The 22,927-nt window shown below is 36.7% G+C and overlaps 1 protein-coding gene across 6 annotated transcripts in view; it reads left to right on the plus strand.

The window, feature by feature from the left end:
- LOC113239531 overlaps positions 1 to 22,927 on the plus strand; it is an 82,840-nt gene that overhangs the window by 17,107 nt on the left and 42,806 nt on the right. For all 6 annotated transcript variants that reach the window (XR_003311194.1, XM_026476589.1, XM_026476592.1 and 3 more), the window contains exon 2: positions 4,005 to 4,190. Coding sequence is in view for 5 of the 6 variants with exons in the window: in XM_026476589.1 (XP_026332374.1) it covers positions 4,084 to 4,190 (107 nt within the window). In the remaining variant the exon portion in view is untranslated. The remainder of the gene's footprint in view (positions 1 to 4,004; positions 4,191 to 22,927) is intronic.

Below are 22,927 nucleotides of genomic sequence, written 5' to 3' on the forward strand. Positions count from 1 at the left end.
CGTGTGAATCTCAGGGTCGTATTCTAGAAGTCTACTCAATTTTCAGTGCTCACTGCAATACTCAAGTCCTGACTTGAATATTGAGTAGAGTTCTGGAATAGGACCCTCAGTGACGAATTTCGTGATGGTCGCCCGTCCGCTGATGTGAACAACAACAATATCGATGCTGTGCGCCTTGTGATCAATACAGACAGACCTGTGACGTACCATGAGATTCGGGCATCTTTAGGCACAGGCATGAGTCAAATACAATCAATACTACACGAACATTTGGGTGTGAAAAAGCTGTGCTCTCGGTGGATCTCACACAATTTGACTGAGGCTCAGAAAACGGATCGCGTCACTTGGTGCAATGCCATGCTTATCAGATTCAACGAAGGGGCGTCAAATTTGGTGTGGGACATAGTAACAGGTGACGAAACATGGATTTATAGTTACGATCTCGAAACAAAGCAGCAATCGAGCGTATGGGTCTTTCGAGATGAGCCGAAACCAACCAAAGTGGAGTGCGTGCAAAGTGCCTCTAAGCGGATGATTACTTCTTTTTTAAATAAAATTGGACACGTGGCTACTCTTGCTTTGGAGAATCGTTGTACCGTGAATAGTGATTGGTACACGATCATTTGTTGGCCGGAAGTTATTGATAAACTTCGTAAAAATAACCGTAAACGCCGTATCATCTTGCACCACGATAATGCCAGTTCTCACACGGCCACACAGATAAAATGAATTTTTGAAGGTGGACAACATTGACCTTACGAGCCTTCCCGCGTACAGTCCCGACCTGGCACCTTGTGACTTTTATTTATTTCCAAAAATTAGGAACCAGTTACGCGGTCAACGATTTTCATCACCTGAAGAGGCTGTCGAAGAGTCTGAAAAATATGTTTCAGAGATTGTCACGAAAGAGTGGCATAAATGTTTTCAAAATTGGTTCATTCATATGAAAAAGTGCATTAACGCTAACGGAGAATATTTTGAGAAACAATAAATTCATTTCTGACCATTTATAGTATTTTTTTCTTATTCATTCCGGAAAGTTATAGTGCACCCCACGTATGACCATAAAATACAGCTTGGCGGCCCGCGGCGCGACGCGGCGTCGAGGTCTTGCGGTCGATATAGTACTTGAAGTCTGCACTCAACAATTCTGTACTTTCCGCCATATTACAAAGTTTTGCAATTGAATGTCAAACTTATTGTTGCCGTACCTACATGACCCATCTCATACCTTGTCGTCCTAAAATCGAATATGGATCAAATCCCGAGAACGTATAACAGCGTCTTCCTGTGTTGGATTATGGTTTAACTCTACTGAGGTCACTGGTTTTTGGGAATTCTGTGTCCAAGTCAATGACAAAAAGCTAATGCGGTAGTTGATTACAGTTACTATTTTTTGTTCATATACATAAATGAAAACAGTGAGGTTCACATGGAAGCCAACGCTAAGAATTATTGATGTCGGAAAAGCTGTCTAGGCCACGGTGTTTAGATTTTAGGTCTCCTATAACAACGATTGCGATAGTTTTACCAACATACGGCAGTGCTTGCTTTGAAATGGCAAGTGCACCTATCAAGGGTTCTGTAGGTACAAATAACCATACCACCCTGTAGGTACTATGAAGTTGTCAAATCCATTGAATGTTTTAAATTCTTGCGAATCTAGTTGCGCTTCAGTACTTACGTAATAAAGGAGTAATGTTACGGTGATGACCACAAATTAATGTAGCTACTACACATTTTGTTAGAAAATTGAGCATTAGACAGAGATTGAGTATATTATAGTGTAGAGAAATGGAGATAATAACTTCATATTGCACTACCAGTGTCATTATTACGGCTGTATCGCAGTAACGACATATATAATTTCACTTTCACCTCATTTCATCCAAGGTATTCACAAATACAGGACGTTGTTGCGTTATGTTAATACTCTGTAGAAAGGTACCTACAATTTTCTTTTAGACACTAATTGCTATTTGACCAATGTTCGTGTCGTCAGTAGAATAAATTAGGTGTTCAAAATTTCCAAAATGGCAACGGTCCGATCTAATTTAATTTTTGTCATTTCAGTCCCCGACGCGAAGTATATTTAAGTTATTTCACATACTTCAAATTTTTTAAGTATATACAGGGAATAATAATAAATGTAATCTAACTACTGGTGAAATTACAGGCACACGTGACTTGTCAACTTATGTCCCGAGGTGACGGGCGCAGTGGCAGTGCCCCTCAGATCTTTGCGATTTAAAGCTGTGAGTGGCACTGCAACTGTTATGGATAGGAGTGTAGCTTACCATCAGGCGCACGACTTGTGCGTCCCGGGACTGAATATTATAAAAAAAAACTTATCTGATGAAATTAACCAAATTGGAAATCTAATCTCGGTAGTATTACTCTTGTTAACAAAAACCTAAATCGGTTGTCTCTTACTCTTCACCACTACTTAGTAGCACTGGAGCAAAGCTGTAGAATATGCTCGACCATTCTTATTCAATCGCACTTTGATGACATTCGGGTTGTGTGTACTAGGAAAGAGAGACGCAGGCTGGGAATTCCATTCCTTGGCTATATGTATTATAAAGGACGACGTAAACCGCATAGCATGCCTGAAAGGCTGGTAGAGCTCGTGAGCACATTCCCCGAAGACAATAATCTGTTGAAAACTGACAGACAAAACTGAACTTTGTGCCGATGGGCTAAACTAGAAAGCTTAAACTCGAGGTAATTGTCACCAATAAGTCTCCTGGCTCCGAGTGAAGAACTTCTAGTTGTTATTTCACTGAGCCTGCCCATAGGTGACTTCTACTTCAAGCAAGATATGATTTGCGTTTTGCACAAGGTTTAAGCTGTCCAGGCAAGAAATACAGTTTCATGCTGTTACAAACGCCCAGATTGTCATTTTAGTGCCAAAGTTCAGATCTGCTCTGAATGTCATGCTCAGAAGCGCCAGACCGTCAGTAACAGGGACAGGTATACCTACCGTGAAAAGCGGGAGTCAGTCCAAATGGACTCTTTTTTGCCGAAGACCTTGCTTTTTAGTGACATTGAAATGATTTAGGTAGTTGTAATTAAGTTCATTCAACGTCAGGATGTTTCATTTTACCACCATGATATTCAATTATTTTTTCGTGAAATTACTCTACTAGTTGATTATAATTATTAATACTAAGATCGAACACTGAAAAAACTCCTTCGAGGCCAAGTTCGTCCGCATCACCATCTCCTCTCTTCGGCCTCTCTCAATGAATGGATAACTATCTTTCTGTCATTTCAGTTTTCCAGATACATTTCGGTAACTAAGTCGATAATAGTGCAAGTATCTTCCATCTTTACTATTTTATTATTCTGGGATTTTTACAATTGATCTCATATATGTGATAATGCATTACAAGCTGCTATAGTCTGCGTAATAGTATCATCATCAACCTATTTATATGTCCCACTGCTGGGCACGGGTCTTCTTTCAGACGAGGGTTTAGGCCATAGTCCGCCACGCTGGCCCAATGCGGGTTGGGGACTTCACATTCGTTTTTCGAGAGTTGTGAACTTTCTTCAAGGCCGATTTCATCCATAGAGTGTCATCACGATGTTTTCCTTCACTGAAAAGCTCATGATGAATTTCAAATTAAATAATAATAGTAATAGTATGTATGTTCGTAATTAATTTGTACACGTCCTCGAAACTGGCCCGTTCACGAGTGTTTCATAATTAGTTTGCCCGGTTAGTTTGAAATTATGCGGATGTAAATAATTTAATTAATAACTTTTCAGTAATATAACGTATAAAAATTATTTGAAATATTTTAGTTATATTCGTTTATACAGTACTTTCAGAGCACAAAAAGTTAGTCAAACAGAACTAATTTTTTAAAATTTCTGTGGGTAAATGTGGCTAGTATTTAAATTGTAAAATTAGAATTTTATTTACTTAAGACCAAGTCCTAAAACAGCGTACTGTAGAGGTACTCCGTCAACACTAATTGGCACTTTTCTCTTTCCAGAGAGTAACTCCGCAAAATTATTAGGCCTCGCGAGAGCTAATAGTCGCGCCTCGCGACTTCATGATCATACAGAACTTGCATGATCTGGGTCGAGGTTAAGATGGCTGCAGCTCCCGCAACGGCTTCCTGCCTCAACACCGAACATGGCTGCGTCATGTTTGACTGTCTTGCCCATCTATGGGACTGGTGAGTATTTACACTTTATCCTTCTGTCACAGTGTAGACACCCAATATCGCTAATAATAAAGCTAGTTTAATTAGATTTTTCTGACCTTTCAAAGTCTTGCCCTTGCGTGATTGACTTGTTCTTTTACAATAGTTATTGAGCACGCATTTTCATAATTTAACACAAACATTTTGCTCATTTATTAGTACAAAAACATCTATCATGCAATTTGCATCTTACTTAAAATTTGTTGCACATATACAGGGTTATTTTATAATACTAACAACCTTTCAGGATAGATTACTAACGTCATAAAGAACAACTTTTGTTCTATGACTTGTGATAAAACGTGATAAATATACTAAAAATAAACTTCTTAGTTTTTTTCGTACTATGTGTCACTTTTTAGATTTGTATTTGTTGGTAAGGTAGTAAGACTAGTAAGTTCAAACGTGCAAGCGTTCTCTCCGAGACGACTCCCGCGTTTTGTACAGAGTTATCACCGCTTGGAGCGATCTATTTAAATATTTATTTTTGTATGAAAGGAAACGATTAAGTCATGGAACAAAAGTTGTTGTTTACAATGTTAGTAATATAGTCCTGCTAGGTTGTTAGTATTTTACAAATAACCCTGTATAGGTGACTTGGTTGGGTGTATGCGTTGCGTACTTCTTGCGCACGAAGTAAGTGTCATACAAGCGTATAATAATTTGATGCCATAATATGATCTCGAGAGTTTGAGTTCGACCTCATAAAACGCATTCTATTATGTGTTCACCACAAACGTTATCACGACATTGCCGACGAGTCGAACTGATTAGGATAGATAAATAAGACTTTGATCCTCAGGCATGGAGAAAGTTTCAACGAAAAAAAGGCGATTTTCACGCCTAAATTACATTGGGTTTATACAAGTAAGTGCGTCACATCCGCGAGTGAATGAGGGAAATCGCCGTTATGGGCGAAGAAAACGGTGCTTACTTGTACGCGTCCACGACATCTGTGTAGTCTACAACTATGTGATCACTGTAAACGAATGTCGTGATTGTAATATCTATACTTCTTTTATATATCGGCAACTTGTACGTGCTTGTAGGAGAGTAGTCCCACCAGAGTTTGTTTCACGACTGCAATAGAGAGTCCACTCTTGCCACAAGACTCGCCATTGCCCATACTAGTGTCGTGTACCTACTTAGGCTGCTACCGGTTTGGCTGCATGCACGAGGTCGATTATATACAACTGCATGCAGTCGAAACCAACTGGGCTGGGAAACGCTCAGGAGCCTAGTGTATTTGTTGATGTCGAAATGGAAGCATAGATGTTAAGTTTAGCTTGTCACTGTGTTCAGAACTTTTATGATTTTGTAAAAGTTGATTTTATATTTCTCATACGATTGTTATATGAACCGTATCCAGTTTAAAATCCAAAGGTGGCTTCGAGACGAACTTTATGTACGAAGGGAGAGCTTATAGGCAGCGCTGACCTTCTCAGATTTCTTCTCGAGTCTTCTTCTCCATGAACCTCTTTTTGGCCATGAAATATTATTCGCGAAGACTTAACAAGATCTACTAATTGGCATAACTGATCTAAAGCCGAAGCTTCACGGGGCCTTAGTTTTCCTGCTTCCACCTTAAAGGGCTGTAAAGAATATAGCCCTTTGTACTAGATAGTACCCCAATCAATAGAATGTTACACGAATACATAGTGTTTCCAAGTAGAGTGATTCAACCTGAAAAGAAGTTATCAACCAATAGCCTCTTCTCGAATCTGTTTGCGATAATCAAGCTGTTTGAATTTATACCGATTAGACTTGCAGCTACTCACATTAACCCTTTGTGGGTCGCAAACACTGAATGTTGACTGACACATTAACACGTGTCCTAGATTTATAGCAAATAAACCTCAATAATCATGTTATTTCTAAATGTTTGGACCATATTATTCGCTAGTAAATACGGAAATCTAAAGTTTACATATTATTAAGTGTATATCATGGAGTTATCGACCTCTCAAGTTATCTACGTCTCTAGTTCATCTTTCGCTAATCCTGTAGCTGGTATTAAGAACTTATTAAATTGGGGACCAACTAATGTATAGATTTTTGTCTAACTCGTCCTCTTCTCTAAGCTTTTAGTACTACACAAGGAGGCTTTCCCAAAGCTTTCATAGGTTTTTAAATACAAGACCAACATTCTAATTTAAATTGTACACATAAACACATTTTCGTACTTTTGAATTGAACGTAGTAAAAGAAAGGCAAAGTCTTTTAAGAAAGTGGTAAACTTAAAATAAAACTTAACTTGTAAAAGTATATATTAACTTTGTGAACACCAAGACAGTAATTTATAAATATCTAAAATGTTAAATATTCCTTCGAAAGAATATCTTCATAGGTATACTATTTGATAAAGGCGTGTATTTTTATACGAGACTGTGAAAATAATATTTGATGCTTTGCTTTTTAACCGACTTCAAAAAAGGAGGAAGTTCTCAATTCGACTGTTTTTTTTCGTATGATGTCATGCTTTTACTCCGATATTAGTGAACCGATTTCGGTGAGTTTTATTGAAAAAGGGTACCTCAGTAGTGGTCCCGTTCAAAATTGAAAATTGAAAATATTCCACGACCATGAGTGGCAAATTAAGGAATGAAGCCGGTTTATTTCACTTCACCCTCTTTCTGTTAACCGATTTCAATAAAACCTGGCAAATAAATATTATGTAATTCCACAAACTAATGAGGTCGGTTTTTTTTATAAAAAAAGCTATAATCACATTGATGTTAAAGTATCTATGTATGAGTACATTGAGTAAGGAAATTAGCTTTGCTTTACAATTAGGAACATGCCTTATAAAGTCCGTTAAAATCACGCCTACATTAGTTAATATGATAACTCAATTAACCAGAGCAGAAAGCATTATGAAGAGACACTTGAGATTTGAGTGCGCCTGGTTTTAAGGTCAAACGCTCTTGGCAATGAAGCTATGAACTTAAGGACTCTTCTCTCGAGTCGCTCAAGCTTTTTGTATATTAGACTAGTCGGCAATAAATGCTTTATGTGTTTAGTGATTATTTTTTAACTAGCTACTGAATGTATAGAAAATAGTACACGCTTTAACAGAAACGACGTCTGCAAACCACAAGTTTTGTTTTGAGGGCATTAAGAGGTTATATTTAAAGGTTAATATAAATATATATTTAAAGGTTATTAATTTAAATAATCGTTTTAGATTTGCAAAAGCATTAGGCAAAAAACCTAAACGGTCATCTTATTTAATGATTGATCCTTTTTCTCTGCGAGGTATAATAAATTAAATCGATGATTTTTAAATCGAATTGATTATTTTTAATCTGTTCTGAGCTAATGTTTGATTTGTATAAAACAAACGAGCATTAAAAAACTTGAAACCATGTTCGGAGACGTATGCAAATTCGCTTCTGACACTAGGTAGCCGCTGCCGCGACACGCTCGCTTCCCTCGTGCTGCCTTTTCATATACTAACCTAAGCTGTGACGATACGATCTCTTTTATCCCTACTTTCTATCACCTTTTCTATGGTTCCTGGCCGCCTACTTTGAAAATTCGAATCGTTCGTTTATTAATTTTCTTCGTCACTCTTATTTTTCTTCTTTCCGTCGCCACTCTCTACTAAATATCCGAAGCGAGCACACGTGCTCGCCTTCATATAAAATTCTGACCAGTTATACATACCATAGAAAATCATGTAACTTAACTGCTTGTAAACTAATATTTATAGAAAATACAGGCCCTTTTGGGATAAGTTCCTTTTTACCTGTTAACCTGTATATAATTTAATTAGGGAGTGTTTTTATGTGATTGTACCTGTGTTTATACCGTTATTCTGTTTTTTTACAGCCTTTACTTTACCTTTTTTCCTTTTCCTATTTTACAATAAATGATGTGGACCGAGCCTTTCATTTGATTATTCAAAACCCTCGGCCACAAACCTAACCTAATCTACTGAATGGGGAGTGCGCAACCAAGATTTGACCATTTGACCTATATGAAAAAAGAGGATCAAATATTATTTTTGACTATCAAGTATTAATTTAGTAAAATAATGATAATCTTACCTTGAATGCTTTTTTTATAGTGCGCCTGATGGTAAGCTACACGCCTGTTCCTAACAGTTGCAGTACCACTTAGAGCTTTAAATCGCAAACTTCTGAGGGGCACTGCCACTGCGCCCGTCACCCTGAGACATAAGTTGACAAGTCCCATGTGCTGTAATTTCTCCAGCACACTTACCCTTCAAAACCGGAACACAGTGATGCCAACATTACTGCTTGGCAGCAGAAATAGGTGAGGTGGCAGTACTTCCCTCTACTGCTAGCATATACGAACGAATTAACTAAATACTAATATAGACGAATTGAATTTAAATAATATAGACGGAACAGTTAATATATGTATACGAGTACCTAACATAAAAAAATATAGTTTATTGAAAGAAGTGCACATTTACAATAGATCAATTATATTTTTGAGAATCAAATAATATTATTCCATTGAAAAGGTGGAATCGATTTCACTTTTGGCTGGAGCTGACTGACTCTGTCATAAAATTGTATGAAACTAAAAGAAAAAGGCAACCGGAAGGCATCCATTCAACCGATGTGCACGGCACAACGTTTCTATGGAAGGAAATGAAAACGTAGGTTTTACTGCCGCCGACACAAATTGGCAATATCACTGAGCAGACTTGGAGAAAATGCGATTATGTGTACATATTGCATCCTTCAGACAATTTTATTTTAAGGCATGACCTGATTACGCCTACCTCGGTGTCTCCTATCCACGAAAAACTTCGTATTAGGTACATATTTTCTATTGACCCAAATACGTAACGCTATAATGCATTATTTAACATACGAGTAGCAGGCCAATATTGTTTATTTTCTTTTAATTTTTTAAATTATATTTTGTTATTTAGATTTTAATCTTTTAACTTGAATTTCGTAATTTTAGAAAGTGTTAATTTTACTTATGATTGTATTATTATTATTATTATTGTATAATGATGTCTTGAGAGGAGACCCGTGCCCAGCAGTGAGACGTGGAAATGGGTTTGTTTACGATTATTACAATGAAGAATCTGATGGAAGTCTGATTTATGTTCGTTGTACCGATTTGATCCGTTTGGTTTCAATAATGTTTTATGGAATACTAAATGACAAAATCAATGACGAATTGAACAGCACGCCCGCGTCGCCGCTGCGTTACTGGACTGGCTGATGTGTCTATAATTGATGTGTCGGTATGTTTTGAGTCGTGTCGTGTAGTCCAAGTAGGGTCATTACTATTCATCGTAAAAAGGGGTCAGCGGATGGTTCGATTTCTACTGACTTGCGAGGCAAGGCACCTCAAGCTCCGAGCTTCGTCTCCGAGTGTTCACCCATTCAGAGCACGTGGTGACATCTGGCGAAAATTGCCGGTTTGCTGTGCCGCGGCCTCCCTTCACTCTACTTACATTCATTATAGGCTCTTCTTGGTATACATTATTTATTTGTTTTGTCAAAAGAAAGTTGGCTTCGTATAGGGTAAATTTATTTCCCATTAAAGCAAATTTAATTCCCAGAAAGTGTATTTATTTAGTGCTTTGTTGGCTACATTTTCAAAGTTAACATAACTGGGTGCTGACCCGAATATTTGTTTGGGTCTTTAAAAAATCGATACCTCACACGTAAGTTGTTGTTTCTCAAAATAACATTTTTCGCTATGTAACATAAATACATTATTTTTTTTATTAACGAAATCCCTTAGTGTTATGTTTAGTTCAAAACATGGTACCCATAATATATAAATTACATGGAACCTATTATATAAAAAGGATATATTTAAGTTAAAAAGCAAAAATGGTATTTTTTTACTAACTTCAACTTATGTGTGAGGATCTACATATTGTAATTGTAAGTTATATTTTACCTTAATTTTTGAAGTTGTATAAAAATTTGGACAAATTTTTGGAAGTAGGTATGTACTGCGTGTTTCATTACAGAGAATATGTCTCTTTTCTTATCACGGAATTGGAACTAGGAACGAATTTCGACTTCCCTCAAGGTGAAGGCACTTTAGGCATTATACGGATGTTCTATTTTAGCCCAGTCATGTAGCATAGGACCATAAGCTGTAATGAACTAAAAAAAACTTACCCGTTGTTGAGGTTAGAAATGTCGTTGTGGCTATATACATATGTTACGTATATCTGAAAATAACGGGTGGTTTTGATTTATAAAGTGTTTCGTACACTTTCATCAACAAAGTGATATTTATCTCTCAGAGGTGTCCATTTCTTGTGAAGTTTCATTACTGAACCTGTATTTTGTATCATAATACCTTGGATATATCTATTACATGTTTTTGTGGGTTACTGCTATAGTTAGAAGTTTGCACTTCATAATGTTACAAAGCACAAAACAATGTGTTCATTAAAGTGAAACAAACACAAGGCATAAAGAAAGCTCGCAAGTACATGTAAAGGCACACTTTTGTAACATCTGACGAGTGTTTCCATTACACCACAGTTCTATATTATTTTGATATAATGTAGGTACATTTATTTATTTTAGATGAACTTGTATAAATTTTTGGAATTTGTGTGGACTTCAAAAGTAATAGATACAAGTACGTTTGTATATACCTAAAGGAAGTTGTTGAGCAAACAACGATTCACAAACTGGACGGAATATTATAGATTTCTCATAGATGGCGCTACAGCTAAAAAGTCGTTGAAAAACCAAATACAAAGATACGACGCAAGTACATAGAAAAATTCGTGAGGTCCGCTGGTTCGTTCCGTAGCTTAGTTGGTATAGCGTCTGACACGGTATGCTAGAAGACGTCGGTTCGAATTCGGCCGGATCGAAGGAATTTTTGTGAATGTTCGATCTTTGTATTAATAATTATGATAAACGATTCACAAGTTAATAAATTCGCAGTAGGCACTTCGGTAACTTCGCTAAAGGAATGAGTTTCATATTGCACTTACCTACGGGTATCTGCACTGCGTTAGTATTTGCTTATTTTACATATCCACATAGATATTTTTTTTGTCGTGTATACAACACGGTTAGACAGAAATACCCAAAAAATTATAATGATATCGTTAGTAAATGGAAACGTGCGAGTGTAAGTGTGTCGATATCGAATAGATTTTCACTTGTTTTTGGAAACAAAGCGCCGACAGTCGATAGTTCGTGCGCCGGCCGGCTAATTGGTAAAAGTGAGGCCTTTGTCCATCGCCAATAAGAAAGGCAAATAGAAGAGTAGCCGTTGCCAGCCACGTTCCTCGGTACTGAATCACTGTAGAGTAGTGATCTGTTTTCTTTAGACCTGGTATAGGGATCGAATGAATCAGCGTCATTAGCAAAACCTTTCGTTCGCGTGTTTATTGAATTAACGGTCACTATTTATTACACGTCTGATAAATAATTAATGTTTTTTTCAATTCAGGTACAGTTCAATAATTTTCCATTTAGCTCTCTCATGTTGTTTCTACCTATACGTTATTTAAGTATCTATTTCTTCACTAAAAAGTAATATCTAGCCAAGGGTTGTTTTGCTTTTTTTGGGTACTATAAAAAATCTTAATATTTTTACGTATCGACTTTTAACTGGCAACCGGTGCTATCTCAATTTTCTAAAGATTTCACTTTTATTAGCATTTTATAACCACCGTCGATATTGTAAATTATAAGCAAACGTGAATATATTTAATAGTAAGTAAGTGTATGTAATAATAAATGAATTATATGGTATTCTATTCAAATATTATAAAATTTGCAATAAAATATCCGTCCTTATCATTTGATATTGCTTTACTAACGAATAGAAAATAGTGCTTAACATTTTAAGGAGGAATCATTTTTAAGTGTAATTTGCTTACTATTGAAATAAAGGGATTTAGAATGATTGTTTCTAAAATTTAGAGGCGTCTATAATGATGCTGATTTTTGTGTCACTTTCAGAATTTTGTACGATAATTGTGTTTGGGAATAAACAAGGAGAGAGGTGATTAATTACTAAGATCAAGACCCCTTACGGCACTTCAAATTGATTCGGTGTCATTTCCTACGAATATGACGTATAATCCCGAAAAATTACACTTATTCTATCTTTTAAAAATATTATTGTAAGAAAATTCCAGTTTTCACCAATATTATAGGAAACTCGGTAACCGTTAACGTATCCAATATTCAAATTAAAAATTAACATTTTCTTCCAAACTATCGTACAAAACCTAATTGTGTGTGAGCGTGTATGCTTCTACAAAACCTTCGTCTTTTTCACTCTGCAGGAATTCAAATTACCTTATCGGCACGCGGTCGGGCACAGGTAAAACCAGTATTATTCTGTTAAATTGTAGATATTCAAGTTCGTGAGAGAATTTATCGGGCCAAGAACAGTTTTCATTAGTTGCATTATAGATGTACTCATGATGACTTATATTGTTGTCTCTTTCGTTCTTGTACTTTATGAACTATAGCCCTCTCATCCCCCACTCCCACTCGATGCTGTAGTCGCCTCAACGCGCTAATACGTTACTACTTCACCAGTCGACGGTGGACTGCCGTTTGCGTTATTTGAGGACATTGTAAGGCAGTTTCACAATTTAATTTGAAGCGTCGTTGAAACGATACAAATAAAACTTAACATAAAAGTTCTATAAAAACACAAGAAAGCAACAAAAACAATGTCAACAACATTCATTTAACCGTCTTTAACTAATAATTATAGTTTTAATGAGATCGCAAAACCTGAAAAGTTTCGAGTTTAGTGGAAAGTGTTTGTATAAGTGGTTCGATGACTTAAAAGTGCTGCAGATGATAACAAACGGAAAGTTAATTTTAAATGAAACGAGATATCGTCCATAATAGAGAGGATTTAATACCGCCAGCGAATAAGGTAAGATAAACCGGATATTGTACTGGCTAGACAGCCGCCCGACTAGTCTTAACTCCTATAATTATAGTTATATCTGAGCCTTTGGATAAAAGGATGCTTGGCTTTTTGTTCTCGAGCGTTTTCAACTTCCCCGAAGCGTCCAATTTGGATGCAACTTGAGTTCGGTCACGCGAGGTTTAAATATTTGTTGTTAATATAAACAGAAGATCCACAGAATGACGCGCGCCCACACTAACGTATTTCTGAGCCAGGTGTGGCGTCAACAGGTGAACTTAGTTCACTATGTAGTTTATTTTTAATTACAATCTTTATTGCTTTTATACTTCATCAATATATTAGTAGTACATACCGCCATCATGTCTTCATCAAATTCCTTTGTATGTTTTTAATGTTCACGCCCTTTTCCTTCATTGTACGATTGGAACATATTTTATATCAGCATGTTTTTTAAATGTTATTCATTTCATTTTTTCCTCTTTGAATTATTTATTATCTTGTTTGGTGGTAACAATTTCGCAGAATATTATATTATTATTTCTGATTTCCAAGATACAGGCTTGTGCCTAGTTTGGGTAATCAGAGTTCAACAATGAATTTGTACCTACAACTATTACTTAATTAAATTTATGTGCAATTATAGTGGTACCTTTTTTTGGAGAATAAATTATTATTATTATTATTATATTCACTCACATTTTTATGTATAGCGTCCTAATAGTTAATAATTTTGCTTCAAGGAATTAAGAAATTAGAGTACCAGAAGCTACTGTGATAAACCAATTTGAATGGGCAACCAACTCCACCAACAAAAAGAACACAAAAATCGTGGCTCAACAAAGCTCGTTTCACTTTTCGAGGCTTGTCAGAGGTTTTGTCCAGTTTTTGTCCGCTTTACCTTTGCATTCTATTTATTTTGTTAATGTGAGTCATCTCCACGTGACGGATCAGCTGCCGAAAATAAGCGGCGATTTAAATATTTAGTAAGTAATATTAAACATGGCGGGGGCGTGTGTCATCGACCACGTTGTCGTCTGAGAGAGACCTCCTAGTTGGGGCCCTATGTGGTGAGTTGTCTTTGAAGCAGGTAGTTCAACGCAGACCTTTCGGGCTTTTTAAGAGAATAAAGATTTTTTTGTGCTGTCGTAGGTATCTTTGTGGAGTAGCGTTGGTGGGGGCTTAATGGCGGTGTCGTGGCGACGACGACGTTCCATCGCTGTGTGAAGGTGTTTGTAATAACTGTGAAGCACTTGTTGCTATTGTCCTCTTTTGTTTTTTTTTTTTGGTACGTCATGCCTCGCCTATTTGGTGAGTTACAATAAGATAGCATGATGGCTAGGTAGGTAGCGAAAAGCTTCATTTGTCATAAGTATAATGTTAGTAGCATTTGGGTATGGGTACCAAGCATCAACAGTATACATATAGATAATGTTCCTTGTGTAGGTGAACCCCCATTTTTACATGGTTTGTTGCCTTATATGTTTTTTATACTTTCTTATCTTGTAATGTTTTGCTATACATTTTAATAAATATGGCTATATCAAACGTTAATCATAAAACCTTCATAATTTCTAGCAAGGTAACATGGACTGTCTGGGAATCTCAACAATTCCTTACGGAGAACCAAAATTGTGACAAGCGAACCAATATTCATGAAATCTATTTGTTCGGCCTTAGCATGGGTGACTCACAAACTCCAGTTCTATGAAAGACGTTGAGAAAAGTTGTAACATCAAAACCAAAGTATTTGCTCTTCATTTAAATAATAATGCGTTCTGGAGTTCCTGTTTCATTTACATTAATTTGGTCTGGGATATTACACGTGTGTATACATTAATTAAGTTGGAATAGATTTTAAAAGTTGTCCAAATAACCCGTCGCGATGTCCAAGTATGGCAATTAAATCGCCCCGTAAACAACTCCAAGTTTCATAAAAAGATTTTAATCAGGGCTAAAGGTTTAATTTTTAGTCCAGGTCATTATTTTGTCGGTATGTTCCTCGACGCACACCAATAGCAATTTGTTCTTCGACATTTAACCGTTCACATTGCGATGCGGAATATTGCGACTTGCGGCTTGCGAGGCGTGAAAGGAACTTTGGAATGCACCCGCCATGTATTGCTAAGATACAGCTAACTAAGTTGCATACTGACTCAAACAGCTTTGCAAGTATAAAGAAGGGAATCAACATTTCTATATAAGCTATACGTATTACTTGTGATTGTTCTCATTCCGGATTGCGATAAGTAAAATTGTTCCAGGTAATTATACACAAACAGATAACTCAAAGATGTTTTACTCAGGCTAGCATCGTAGTTTTTCCATAGAGATAATAAGAGATGATAATTAAATTAACAGTCAGTAAAAGTAAAAGTAGAGATGCATCGACATGCCTGTAATGGAGTCGGTAGGTCGATCAATATGCCGTGCAGCCGGCTGCGGTAATGGCTGCGCAACACCTGCACCTGAAGAACCTTAAAAGCGTTTATCTCCAAACTACAGTTACTTAGTTTGCATTTACACCCACTCCGAGACAAGGTTGTTTACTGACAAACATTCTGACTAGGCTCTACGGTGAGATCACACGTGGTCCACTTGGAAAACACAGATAAGCTCATCTTGTGTAAAGATGTTACTTTGGGAATTTTCTAGGGCTCTGATAAAGAAAGAGGCAAAAGTAAATAATTGATCTGAGAAAGGATTTCGGGGTCAAAACATTAAAGTGTTAAACTATATAATCTACGAAGGACAAACGCGGTCGGTAAGCCAAGGCCACTTAGTGATTCAACAGTGGAAGGAACATTAGACGTCGCGTTACTTATTCTAATAAAGATGGTTTAACGTTTATTTCAAAAACACAAAATTCGCGATAAGGCGGCTGGCTGACGGACGGTGCCTATATACATACGCACAAACATTGTGCGGCGTTATCTCAAGTATCTTGATTTACTCTGTGTTGAACGTGATGATAGGTAAATATTCTTACGTGCTTAAATTTCATCAAATAGTATATGCTTGATTCTAGTTATTGAACAATAATACCGTTAGCAAAACTCTATGAGAACGATATGATGGCTTGATAGAATGTTCTTGTGATGTCGTGAATACCTTCTATATATAATTATAATATTTGTGTGCCATTGCGAATGTTGCGTGCTTTGGAGTAATGTATCGTTTTTCAGGTGCCGTTGTTTTCGCCTTCATGCCGATGCCGTTGTTTTCGCCTTCATGCCGATGCCGTTGATTGTTATCAACTTTTGGCGATGCGAAATTCATGCTTGCATCCCTGATTAGTCTAAATGCCTTCGCGAATGCACGTTGTAAATATATTACTTTACTACGCTGTGTGAATTGTGATTTTATTACTTGATTAGTACATAGATATCGTTGTCCCTAAAATAAATTGTATTTTCATAACAAATCCAGAAACACATTTTCCTAAAGCGATTTTATACATATTTTATCGAATCTTTTTGTTTTCAATAAAATATGTATAAGCCGTGACTTGTCTTTTATAATCTCTTTGAACCCTCTAATGGTAACGTTTACGTCTTTTTCTTGAGATTCTTTTTGACTAAAATCAGTACAGTTCGCGTTAGCGTAAGTAAATATTTTCATTCTTATATAAAAATACGTCATTTCGTTGTCACTATAAACTAAAATCCGTAGCATTTTGTTTTGTATTCGTAATTAAGACAGACGTTACTATATGGGCAACCCAAATCGATCGTAATTAGGTAATCAAAATTAATTTCTGCGGTGTATTGGAATCCCTTTTAAGCGATTAAAGTTGCAGTAACCTAAAAACATGACACAATTAATCTTCGGTCTATTATTGGATGTGGGTTGGTATTAGCCCTCGACATGTTTGTCTTACGCTACGTCGTGTCAGTTTATTAAACGTTTTACTCTAGGGCTTAAGTGTAACAGAAAGTTTTAAGTAACGTATGCCGAATAAGATTTTGTCATACTGTAATCATTGCTATATAGTATGATTTAACTATTTATTTACAAGTTGCGTTTTTAGAATTTCATAAATTTTTGGACCCTTAATCTATGTAGTTCGGAATAAAATTGATGCGTATACAGTTCAAATTGGATTTATTTATTATACTTTGGCCGTTGGTGTAGTAGTTAGTACTGTGAGCTGATGATAATTTTGAAACAAGGATGAAGGTAGATCAACGTTTAGTTGCCTCTTCAATAGAAACTAGCAGTCGCTGTTTCGGACAATGCGCATTTGTGTCACGCAGTCAAAGTGTCGCCGACGAATAAGATAATCTGTCGTTAGCATCTCGTTTTCTCGAACACACGCGTCACCTATCACTATCACCTAGCCGTGGTCTCATACTAATTACAATGGCTTTCTTCTCTCACGAGCGTGTCGGTTTGTCGCTACCGTACGATCTTATCTCCGGAAACGTAGGTTGAAATTTTACTAATGTGATTTCCAAGCACAATGGAAATAGTCTAAGTAATCGTTGCCGCACGTGTCGCTCGCCACGATTATGCGACCGTTCGGTGATTAGTGAGGCCTTACGGTGCTAATCTTTTGTGGGATCGTACTTGAGTACTTTGTGAAGCATTATTCCAAATCGTTGGTCACGGAACGAATGTTCGTATACTACAAGTGTCAGGTCATAATAACTTCTATGCTTAAATTAAAAGGTCATCGTCAACACGTCCCAATGCCGGGCACGAGTCTTCTTTAGAGAAGAGAGTTTAGGTCTTACTTCACGATGGCTCAATGCGAGTTAGCGAGTTCACACGTGCCCAAGGTTGTGAACCTTCTTCAACACGTAGGTGTCATCATGGCCGTTATCGAGATATATTGCTACTAAACTATCACCAATATAAGTACGAAACTTAGATATTAAAGTTGTAGGTACGGACGGTAGCATATCAAGCTAAATGTTGACGTATGTCGTTCTGTTGCTCTGGAGGCGATATTCGAACAAAAGTGTAGTAGCTTGATGAATTGGTGATTGTATATGTCGCCACTGGGATCCGAACTATCAACATCTCGCTTGAGAAGTAACCAATCCCTTGCAATTGCTCAATGAAAAGTCGTTTTAGTCTTTTAGATCATGGGTTCCCAAACTTTTTGGCTTACCGCCCACTTACGTAAGATGAACGCGCACCACCACATAAAATAATTGAAATTACGTATTTTTTATTTTGACATAACACAAAAAATCGCAAGGAAAAAAAAAATTTACACATCAAAAGTGTCTAGGGATCAACCACGTTTTGGCAATTTACTGACTGCAGTTAATATCCTTTTAACATCAATAGCTGTTTTGGTCAATTTCATAGTTTGCAAAATAAGTAAATAAATTAAATACTTCAATAAATTTGCATACATATTTTTATTTAACTTTTTCGGGGTAATCAAATATAAAATAAAACTACCCTTGATCCCTCTGCCGTACGCTATCTAAAACACGGGGGTAGTGACCACTTTGGGAAACTATGTTTTAGATGATAAGGTCTGAGGTCTATTTATAATAGTATCTAGAAGAGAAATTCTAGTTCTTTTGGCGTACTGATTAACGTGTCTTCTAGGTGCCTTGATGTCTTAATATTACGCGACAAGGTGATAGGCGCAGTGGCAGTGTCCCTCAGATCTTTGCGATTTGAACCTCTTAGTGGCACTGCAACTGCTATCTGTGTAGACAGGCTTGTCGCTTAACACCAGGCGCGCGACTTGTTCATCCCGTCATTTGATATCTTAAAAAAAGTTTTGTTTTAAAGTAATACAAAATTTTGACAAATACATATCGCACTGCTATTACAATAGTGTTGTAACTTGAATATGTGAAATTTAATATTATATCATTACTGAACGTTAAATTTGAATCTCTACACGTCAAAATACCGTCGTTAGAATATTGTAAGAAATAATCAAAAGATATCCACTTAACTCTAAATGAGTTACACTTTATGTGAGCTAGTTCTGGCCGAAATAATCCTTATTCAAAAATATTGTATTATGTTTTCCATTTCGTTTTTATAATTTATTTGAGAAATTGTTTAAGTGTTTATATTAAACTATAACGTACATAAATTTTAATGAGTTTTTGAGGGAAGTGAGTAATTAGTTTTTTATCAAATCTGAGAAAGTCCGCTTTTTGAGTTAATACACTATTGTATTAACAGTGCGATATGTATCGAATGCCTATCCAATGAGTTTCAGTCTAGTTAGAGCAATACTCTATACATCTAAATCAGTGCCACTCTTATTGTACTAGTATACAATATCTAAAGTTACCAAACATCATTTACAATTGGTTACAATTCCACAACAAATCTAATTGAAATCTATTTGAGCACAAAATAATTATATCTAGCATTAAAACATTAGCACTTAGTGTTAAATATCTATTTGTGGTTTTAGTGACGTGAAAGCGAAGCCCCGTGGTAATTTTGTACTGTAGTGGACTGGCGTGTACAAAGTGCTTTTCGATGTGTTATTTTTTTTTATTATTTAGACCCTTGATGATCTTAGTTGTTTTTTGAGCTCTTGGCACATTAAAAGTAACAAAATAGTTTAATTCATAATGGGCGAGTTTTAGTTAGTTCTTTTTCAAATGTGTCTTCTTCAACGGCTATCCTCTAAGGCCCCTCACTTTGTCTCGGTCTTATCATAACTAGGCCAGCCTCCCAAGTAACCATTCAGGTCATCACGCCAATGTTTTCGAAGTCTACCATGACGACGCCTACATCCTTTAGACACCTACTGTACGACGATTATGGTCCATTCTAAAGGATCAGCCTGTCCCATTTTAGTATAGTCTATTTGAAGACAGGGCTTGAGAAAGCGATCAAGAGACGCATGGATCACGTCTGGAAGAGTTACTGGTCCGTGCACGAGTTAATCAAGGTCGGTCTCGCTAGATTGTAAATTTGTCGATTAGATCCCGGTGCGCAAAGTTCGACTTAAAAGTCCAAGCGACAGACCGAATCAGAAATAAATGCTCTTCGTACGACATGACTGGAAATTTTGATTATCATCATCAACCCATTTATACGTCCCACTGCTGGGCACGGGTCTCTTCTCAGACGAGTGTTTAGGTCACTGGCCCATTTCAGGTTGGGGACTTCATACGGTTTTCGAGGGTTGTGAACCTTCTTCGACGTGCTGGTTTCATTATGATGTAACGATAGTTTCCTTTACCAAAAAGGTCAGTTAAAGAAATTTCGAGGTTCCAGCCCGGACTCGAACCCAACGTCTCTGCTCGAGAGGTGATAAGTCAAGCCATTAAGCTACTACGGCTTTTAAATGTTATTGTGGGCAAAGATATTGCCAATTAAAAAAAATTCTAATATGTACAAACTTTAAATTTTCCATTCCTAAGTAAACTTACTATTGTGTATTATGCAATGAAGAAAAAGGACAAATTGTGTACTTTCGGATGCGGCTACGAGTAAGGAATACATATGTACATATTATATGTAAATTTATATGCCGTTTTCGAGTAATCTGGTTATACGCTAGACTAGATGGCTCCAGTTATGGGATGACTATAAGTCTAGCGATATTGATGGTTTCCGGGAGAGCTGTCTACATCACCCTGGCCTAGGCACTGGAAATGTCACTACTTAATACGATTTCAAGAACTTAGGGTGCACTGCATGTTACAAAAATAAGAAATGTTATGTAATTTTCTCTCAACTTTTTTCGGAATGAATAGTTCTTAACAATCCTTGCGTTGGTTTATCTATGGATGAAAATGCTAACATTTTTGTATCAATAAAACCAACTGCCTCCGTGGCCGAATGGTTACCATGCTGGTCTGCCACGCAGAGGTCCCGGTTTTGATTTCTGGGCCGAGAGAAATGAGTGTATAGGCCTACATTTCGTCGGAGATAGTGCAAATCGGCGTATATTAAAAGGCGTGTATCTGCATTAAACCAAATTTTATACGATAATGATTCAACGTCATTACTTTGTTATTTCAATGGCTACTACTTTCAATTTTTCACAGTAAGAATTAATTTACGTTAAGAATAAATTCCCGTAAATGGCGGTAATTTAGTTGGCACGGCAGTTACCGTATTTGATTTGGCCACTAATTTATCGAATGGAACTTATTTCGGTAAGTTAGTACATTATTGCACTATCCCCGACGATTTGTTTCTCTCGTGAGTTCGGGTGTAATTTGTGGTTGTCTATGTGTGTGAATGGCACCTGTGACACAGGGTTTCCCTAGTGCGGGACTTTAAAAAAAACAATCGTCATCAGAAGGAAACATTTATCTCCTTTCACATGTTTATAATATACCGGAAACATGATTGGATTGCATGCATTTTTATTCTCTAAGGGTTATAAGTATGTATACAAATATTGTTAGCGACAAAAAGAAGTTTATCCCGGTTTTACAAATTTTAACAAGAACTTGTGGAAATGATATTTAGTATACCTGTTTCTTAGTTGCATAATAGTTTTTGATTAATGAAGAATTTGTCCTATAACGAACAAGGGCAAACATTGTTCAGCGTTTAATACTGATAACGCGAGGTGGCTCGAATTATGTGCCCGGGAGTGTGGTTGTCGCACATTGCTGTACATTGACCTTTTTCATAAATACTGAAAGTATATAAGCACCATGGTAGATCGCACGATGACTCCACTCACCAGCAAATCTTGAGCTCTATGGTAAATTCTTAATTTAGGAGAGAGCTTTGTCGAGGGTCTGATACGGTACATCGTTAAGTCTATGTCTTTTTTATCTTTACACATGGGCTGTTTGCCAAAAATCTTTTTCTCTATGTCATAGCTAATGCGATACGCGATAGTGGGCAATACATACATTAAGCGAATTTCCGATACAAAATGGTGCCAGTTTGTAGTGTGCCCAATCATAGTGACGTCACGCAGGCTCGGCGAGAATGCAATCCGTACAATGGTTGATCGCAACTCCCACGCAGTTTCGTCTCATCTCATATCTAATCCACATTGGATGTTATAAAATGAGAAATTTACAGCAGTATTATAGTGATTTTCATCTCCAGAAATAATACGAAACTTACCAGAATGCAATATGTATATTCTGTTCGCATTCTAGAAGGTGTTGTTTATTCGGTTTTTTAGGTTTTTTTAGTAATCTCAGCTCGTTAGACGTTAAGAAAAATATCATTATGCAAAGTTTACTGCATCTTAGCTATTGTTACGCCTCTTAATAAATCGGATGTATCGTAGAATATAACAGTAATGGCATGCCACGCTGTTTTCACGAAGATCGATTTGTTTTATTGCGCTATGCTTACATATTTTCTACAGTAACGGCATTTCTCTATTGCCTTTCCGAATGGTTATAGTGTCTTTGATACGTAATACCATTGAAAAACTGTCAATCAGAAATCTTTGAACTAAAAAATAAGTTTTTTACTGTAGTATTTAATGTACGTACATTACGTAATTTATTTTTCCAGCTTCTCGGCGGCTGTAGTAGTGCGTTCTGTATTGATATACATATATTGTATCTACTCAGCCCTTTTTCTTTTGTACGTCAAGTCCACAACCACGGTATATATGTATATTTTGTGAAATTACAGGCACATGAGATTTGTCAATTTACGTCTCAGGGTGACAGGCGCAGTGGCAGTGCCCCTCAGATCTTTGCGATTTAAGCTCTGATTGGCACTGCAAGTGTTATGGACAGGCGTGTAGCTTACCATGAGACGCATGACCTGTTCATGTCGTCACTAAGACGTGATGTTAAAAAAAAATGTCGCTTGGCCAACGGGTTACTGCCGGGGACGAAGACATTTTCTTTATCGTAACTTTGTTTTCCTATCTTATACCAAAGTAAAGATAATTTATATATTGA

Source organism: Hyposmocoma kahamanoa, unplaced genomic scaffold (genome assembly GCF_003589595.1).
Source record: "Hyposmocoma kahamanoa isolate Upper Pololo Valley unplaced genomic scaffold, ASM358959v1 99879, whole genome shotgun sequence".
NCBI lineage: Eukaryota > Metazoa > Arthropoda > Insecta > Lepidoptera > Cosmopterigidae > Hyposmocoma > Hyposmocoma kahamanoa.